We start from the raw sequence: 8,025 nt of genomic DNA, 5'->3' as shown, positions 1-8,025 counted from the left end.
ACCTAATTCTTTACTAATGTCACCAATTCACCATGGACCATTAAAACTCAATATCAAATGCAAGTCATTCTCAACTCTTACACAAGTTTCATTCAATATTTATTACGAAGTACAAATGTACAATAACAATATATATTTCGAGTTATGATAAATTGACAATACATGTAAATTCCACACACAAAATGAGTCAGAAGCGAAGTACTCAGTCTTATTCAGATGTTAACCGAACAAAGAAGCTATTTTCAGATGGCTCGTAACAAAAGACTATATTGACAAATCTTAAAAAACTTACTTTTACCATAATTAATGAGAATATCTTATAAATGTTTCCATATTAAGCTTATTAACGTGTGCATATCCTTAAGGGTACACGTTAGAAAAACCGGCAAATCTACGGTTAAGCTACTACTCTAAGAGAACCATATAACACAACCATAATCTTACTTGGATTTATCGAAGGAAGATCAAATTTCGCCGAAAATTAAAATCTCCCAAAATGTAAATACAAGCAAAAAAATGGTTATATCCATCTTAAGTATAAAGCAGGTTTAAATACTATCACATATAAGTACATGAGACAAAATTTGTCATTTTATTTGCATTCTGTTTTTTTGTTTCATCCATCTATTTAACTCGTTTTATTGTTTAAAACAAATATATTCGTCTGTTTTCCGAATTATCTAATGTTAATTTGAAAGGCAAACTATACTCTCATATAAAAAGTGACAACTTATCTTAAAAAAAAAAGTAGTACTTGCCTAGCAATTCAAAGCCATAAAGTGTTTAAAGATTCAATTCCATCTTATAAAATGAGTTATTATTATAGCTTAATACAAGTCCATCCAATACCCAAAATGAATATACAGTATATCAATTATCATCTATAAATATATTATTATTAGCTAGCTAAATACTCTTAATTAAATTTGTTCATTCAAAATAAAGTAAAAATTCAACAAAGAAATAATTATCCATGAACATTATTATCTAGCTATTTTAGCTAGCTAACATTGCTGCCTAGATAATTCATGATCATGATCTTGCTCAATTTCGGAAGCGGGTTCATCGTCTTCTTCAAACCCATCAACACCATAAGCACCATGGCCAAGTCCAAAGGCCTTAACATGATCTTTAAGAGATCTTTTGTGCTTAAAATCGGACCCGCAAAGACAATACCAAAGCTTACCACAATTCTTCTCATGTGTTCTCCAGTCACCTCTAACTGCAAAGGCTTTGCCACATTTCCTACACATGAAGGGCTTAATTCCATGCTTTCTCTTGTAATGTGTTTGTAGGGTTCGGAAATCCTTGAGCGGTTTTGCTCTTGGATGATCTATGTTATTTCGACACCCCACTGCGCAACAATAGCATGGTAGTCTTAGCATGCCTGTTGGTTGTGTTCCTCTTAGTGACTCTGGACCTTTTCTGTATTGTGAACCATGTCCCCACATGTGCATCTACAATTTTAGAGAATTTTAAATTACACAAATTTTTGTATAAGACTGTTCGTGATATAATATTATCATGATCAGTAAGTTGATCAATATACGGAGTATATGATAATCAAAGTGAGGTCGATAATATAAGAATTTCATGGAGACCTTTATATTTTTTTTGAATTAAATTAATATAATACATACAACTTATATAAGTACATTTTGTACGCGCAGATTTCATAAAAAAATTTTTAAAGAATGTAGCTGAAAAAACATAGAATTGAACTAGTTTTTGGAACTTTTATCATGGTAAAAAATTTAGCAATTTTTGAATTTATTGCATGACAAAAAGGTTATAGACTTATAGTATAAGTAAAAAAAGAATTACTCGTATTTCATTAGATCTAAAAAACGCCCAAAGACAATCCATAGTCCATATAATAGAGGCAATGAATATGCTGGAAACGAAATTAAAGAGGAAAAGCTCGAGAAGTTTCACATTAAAGTTATTGAGAAACCGTCTCGCATGATAATTAGTGAGTATACAAAACCCAACAAAAATCACAGATAAATGTTTTTTGTTCGTTATTTTTCAGTGAAGTACGTCAAAACCTTGATCAAATTACTGCATGCATGCATCAAATTACTAAAAATTTGCTGTAATATTTTGACCATAGTATATAGATATTTCAATTTTCAATGCAAATGGTGTTAACGTTGATAAATTGACAAATGAGAATGCAGAAGAAGCGAATTATGATCACAAAATAAACCCATGTCCTGCGAAAAGTTTGCCAGTTTAATCAGTTCAATATATCTTTCTCACAACGGTCCATTTATGTACCCATGGCGTGTAAGGTTAGTTTAACTCCACCAAAATTATGTTTTTTAGTGCAATCAGAGTCACAATAGACAAGAGCAAAAAGAATGTACGGTTTGTAATCAACAATGTTATCGACCTTCTCTTTTCTACCGTCTACTCAATCATCTACTCCCTCCGTTGTAGAATAACTTTCATATTACATTACATGCTTCACAAATATATTATGCTCTTTAGTATTTTTCAAATTTTTGCAAAGTTCTCAACACAATTTTTCATCTTGGATCATTCGGAAACATCATCTTTCTGTTGGTATTATAAGGGCAAGTCTGCGTACAGCCGACCTCTCCTTATCCCGCAATTTGTGGGAGCTATTAAGACAATGGGGTAATATTGTTGTTCTTGGAAGTATATAATCTCTATTTTGTGATTTTATTGTCTAGTATTAGATATTACCTTTTGCTTATTCAACTAACCTTTTGTAAATACTTGTATTTTGCATATACGGTTACGTATTTCTTGTCTGTAATGTCGATATGGGATACTTCTAATAACACTTAATAATTCATAAAATTTGTATTTTAAAATGTATTTTGAAAAATAGGTAGCATGAAATATATCATACTCCGTATTCAAAAGAGTATTTACATATTATTGTATTAGTTTCGAACATTGATTCTGGTACTAGCGACCATATATACATATATTTACGTCGAATATATATATATATATATTTATCTAGGAACATTATACAATATGCAAGTATAATTAGTCAAATGTACAAGGGGACAAATAATAATTTAGGGTATCATATAGGATTTTTTTTTTTAAATGAGTGCACTTATATCACGAGTAAGAACCGAATATCCAACTTCATAATTGGAGTAAAAGAGCCCTAGATATTATATAAGTTGACATTCGAAAAAATTGAGGTATGCTCAAGTATATATCATCAAGATTACATATATTGGACTACACCTAGACGACGTTGAAAATAAAAGGTGAGAATTTAGTAATAGCTTACAAGTTTTTATAAGAGTTGTCCCTTTTACAATGGGAAGCTGTCGGGTAAGTAGGGTATCATTGAAAGGCAATTATCACTCGGAGAAAAATGCATCATATCATCATATATAAAGTAAAGAAAACGAATGGAATTTGCTTATCTCATTTGTTTGGTATCTTATATTTGTAAATCTTATACCTTATATGTATGCTTCAAGATTCTGTTTGATCAATCCCACTCAAAATTATTTTTCATCACTTTTTTTTTTTTAATCATATATAGGATAAGTTATTTTCGGAGTAAAAGTCTCATGTAAAACGGTTTTACAGGAGAAAAGTTGTAAAACTATATAGCAAAAACCATGATGCCCTTATAATGGAAAAGTGGTGGTTGATGGAAGTATTTTAGAGGGGTTATTTCGGTTAAATACCACTTGGTTTACAATAACAGTTATGTAAAACGGTGTTATATAAGAATTATTGATTATAGATATAATACGGATATATAGTTATATTAGTAAAAGGAATTTTTGTCTTTGTTCATGTTTCCTACCCTAATGACCTTTAAACTAATGCATATGTGATGATGATATCATGGTTGTTACCTCTCCATCTCATTTATATTGTTTTCATTTAACTGAATAGTATACGAAGTTCAATTTCTTTTTTTGATTTATTAGATATTCCGTATAGAAAAGATTTAATTTTTTTTTAAAGGAACCAAAAATAAAATAGGGTCGATATAAATTGGTTAGAGGAAGTGAATGATTAGAGTACGAAACCTTATCGTACGGAGTTATAGGTGTTTTGAAAGCTACCGAGTGTTTTCAGACGATCTCAATCTCATTAATGACAAACGGAAAATGATTAATACAGAGTAGTCTGATATCGGGATTAAGACTGAAACCGAGATTTAACACGGTACAAGTGTACAACCAAAACCCCAAGACATACAAAAGGAAGCTTTTTAATGCAACTAACAAAGTTTCAGTTTGATTTAAGAAGAGAAATCAGACAACATTGAAATGTATGGGAGTTGTAAGATTTATAAACTGGACATTTGATTGAGAGATGACCATGCATGAAATAAATAGGGAGACAAGATGCAAATGTTCAGTATTGACCCAGCAAGCTGACACAAATTAGCAGAGAGAACAGTTTATATATAGGGAAAAATAGAAACAATGTTGCACAAAATCCCAAGCACTCTTCTAATGGACAAAAAGAATTATGAAACGGTAGTTATTGTGTGAGCCGGTCTGCACTGTAAATGATTAATTTATATAAATAAAAATTACTCTCTTAATGATAGTAATAAATGAATGAATTTTTATCGGGTTGTGAGACCATCTTATTTTAGAATTTGAGATTACGAAAATACTTGTGTTATTCAATTCAATCACATAAAATTGATTTAATTGGGTGACATTTAGTTTAATTTATTTAGATTATTTAAGTAGCTTAGCATAGGTAGACATGATCTTCTTACACTTCCCTAATCCATGCAAAAATGTCCCTTAAGCACATTTTACAATATAAATTATTGTCGGGGAACATGAAGTTTTCCCAAACCCTGCCTCAAAATTGGAAAAAATAAAGTTATAAAAAAATTTACCTATATTGTTTTGACTCTTTTTTGAATTTTTGCAATGAATTAACCATTTTAATTAAATAGAAAAGAAATTGCAAAGAATTTGAGATGATTGATCCTATATGCACACAAAATAATAGATTTTCACACTAGTTTTATAGGAGTGCTTTTTTTTAGGAAAAAATAAATTAATTATTTGTCTATGACTTATGTTTTTCTTGTAAATGAAATTTGTAAATGAAATTGTAAGAATGATTTTGTCTAATTTTACAACCTAGGACTTCTTACAAGTCATAAGTGTTAACATAATGTTTTTGGAAGAAGAATGTTCATAGAATTACAAAGTTTAATTACTATTCTTCGCGATTCAATCCGAACTACCCATATTTCAAAATTCGCCAAATATATAAGTTTTCAAGTAAGTATACAATAATAATATCAATATTAGCTCGACTTAATGTCTCAAAAACTCCTGCCTATGATGCTGCTTACCACCTTAACGACTTACCCCTCAATCGAACAAAGAATACATAAGTTGTTTCCAGATGATCCATAATAAAAACCGACTTTTCAAAACAAGATAAAGAAAACTAACCTGCATGTTGTTGTATCTATTGAAGCTCTTGTAACAAACAGGACAAGAAAATTGGGTTGGCCCGATTAATATCTGGGTCGGAGTCGGTATCCAATATTGCCCCTTATTCAACCTACTTAACAATGGATACCCAATTTCTTCCCTTTCACCATCAATATTATCATTAATATTAATATTATTATCCTCATCTTCATTTTCCATAACTTTATTATTAATATTAAAATTATTAACATTTATTTCCCTAATATTCTCTGATTTTTTTGAGGAAATAAGTGAAGCTAAATCAGTAACACTAGGGTTTGGTAACCCTATATGTAAAGCAACTGTGACACTTTCCTCCTCCAATAATTCTTCATCTTCTTCTTCTAAGCTAGTAATACTCCTTTCTCCTTTAAGGGTATTTTCGGTATTGTTTATACCGCGATGACGAGTATTGTTACCTTCTTCCATGGTAGATGGGCTTAAGCTTAGAAGTGGTAAGGCTTCTTTTAGTGGTGGTGATTGTGGTGGGCTTGGAATTTTATGGTTAAAAGAATAGTAATTATTATAATTACTATTATAAACATTATTATTGTTATTATTAATATTATTGTTGTAAATATTATTGTTATTATTATTGTAATAAAGGTATGAAGAATTATGATTATGATGATGATGATGATGATGATGAGGGATTGTTGAAGAAGAAGAAGAGGGGGAATAATATTGGTCAAGAGGGTTGAATTTAGACAATTTAATGAAGAAATTAGAGTAGGGATCAGTCATAGTGAAAAGGGATTAAGGAATAAATATAAATAAACTAAATAAAACAAAGAAAAATGATAATTATAATTAAAAAAGTGATGAAATTTGTTGAATGATGAAAATATTGCTTTTATAAATGGGAAATGAGGAAAGCTAAGTAAGAGAGAATGAAAGGGAGAAAGAAGAGTGAAGGGAGTGGGCGGTGGAGATGAGAATTGAGAAGAGAGTGGGGAATAGTGGGTACTCATTATTGCACTCAATGTATTAAAAGAAGCAAAGGTGTAAAATGTGTAATGTTTGGTTGAAAATTCTTACAATAAGGGTTAATAAAATTGAAAATTCAGTTAGTCTTGCTGAAGACGGGTTGGAGCAAGTGACGGGTAATGCCACTCACAAAACGGATAGGGGGACAAGATGGGGGCACCCCCATGTGCTTCCCTCTCTCCTCTATTTAGGTCATTTGTGAGAGGAAATGGTATCCGTCACTCCAAAGTGACGGATACATGCCGTCTTCAATGAGATTTTGTGTTGAAAATTATGGATTGGTGAATTTTGGTAAAGTTGAGTATGGGTTGGTTCAGTTGATTAAAATGATTTATCGATTTTTCGGATCTTAATTTGAATTGAAGTCGATTTTGAAAATGATCAGTTTCAGGTTATATCTCATGTAAAGGGTGGTTAACACGATATAGATAATATATCTGTATACGAGGATCTGTTATATATAATTCGCTAAAGTTATATTTTGATTTGAGCTGGTTAAGACTACAAGAGTGATAAGATTCTAACCAGGGGCGAGGCCACTAAGGCCTTTGGTGTCGCAGCCACTACACCAAAGGCGAAAAATTCGGTTTGAATTTTGTGATTTGTTACACAAAATTTACTACTTTCACACTAATTATCTATACACTTTACCTTAAGTATATATTTTGCTACACCGAAATCAAAATCCTGGACTCGCCACTGACTCTAACTTTATCACGATATTGAAGAGTGCTGCATTCCCAAGTTTCAAATATGAGACGTATAGATAAAGGTAAAACAACATTTGTCCTTATCAGCTAATCTAAATACTCATGGTTAGATTATACCTCATTGAGCTAGAAGCCTAGAGTTCATCATTCTAAAAAAAATGCTAAGATGGTTCTCTATGGACTAGCTATTGATTAGCTTATCATATGCATCTTTTAATTAAGCTATAGTTATAGGGAATAGGCAATAGAGATGATAATAGGTAGGATATTAGATTAGTTCAGAATATTTTAGCTGAAAAGAACAAGGCCTTATATTAAACAGACCCAGAATTGATGACGGGTTTAAAGTTTCATACCTAAATCCGCCCCATCAAGATCATACCCAACGAATTAAGTTGATTCGGGTCATGACCTCCTTACCATACCTAATAGATTCTCAACACCTAAAAGAATAATGTACATGATGGTTAAAAGGCTAAACACAAGGAGAAGTAAAGCTACTTTATTTGTTACATATATAGTGAACAATCAACTCTATAATTCACCCAAATAAATTAGTGGTCATACTTACTATTACAAATTCCTTACTTTAAGAAAAGTTTGTGGATTATTATGTTCCTATTTAATTAAAAAGGTGATTAATTTGATGATTTGATTAATTAATTGCCTCTTAACCTACAAATTGGGGTCATCTCCTATGTATAATGCATGGGATGTGAAAGGTGGCCTATGGATCATGTTTGTTCATAGGTTGATCTTAGACAATGACTGCAATCAGGTAGCTTCTATCATTTGATTTAATTAGGTGTCGGTTTATATGAACCGTTCTTATGTGATTGAATCGAACATACATACAGTAATTG

General features: G+C 31.1%; 1 protein-coding gene across 1 annotated transcript; it reads right to left on the bottom strand.

Moving 5' to 3' along the window:
- Nucleotides 1-765: 765 nt before the first annotated feature.
- LOC141642151 (zinc finger protein WIP2) lies at nt 766-6,433 on the bottom strand. The gene is made up of 2 exons (XM_074450848.1): nt 5,445-6,433; nt 766-1,457 (listed from the first exon to the last, which is right to left on the bottom strand). Exons 1-2 carry the CDS (start codon nt 6,207-6,209, stop codon nt 1,005-1,007), a joined length of 1,218 nt encoding a protein of 405 aa, XP_074306949.1. The 5' UTR covers nt 6,210-6,433; the 3' UTR covers nt 766-1,004.
- Nucleotides 6,434-8,025: the final 1,592 nt, after the last annotated feature.

The sequence above is a fragment of the Silene latifolia genome, chromosome 2, assembly GCF_048544455.1.
Source record: "Silene latifolia isolate original U9 population chromosome 2, ASM4854445v1, whole genome shotgun sequence".
In the NCBI taxonomy this organism is placed as follows: domain Eukaryota; kingdom Viridiplantae; phylum Streptophyta; class Magnoliopsida; order Caryophyllales; family Caryophyllaceae; genus Silene; species Silene latifolia.
This window is presented reverse-complemented; position numbering and strand designations above follow the sequence as displayed.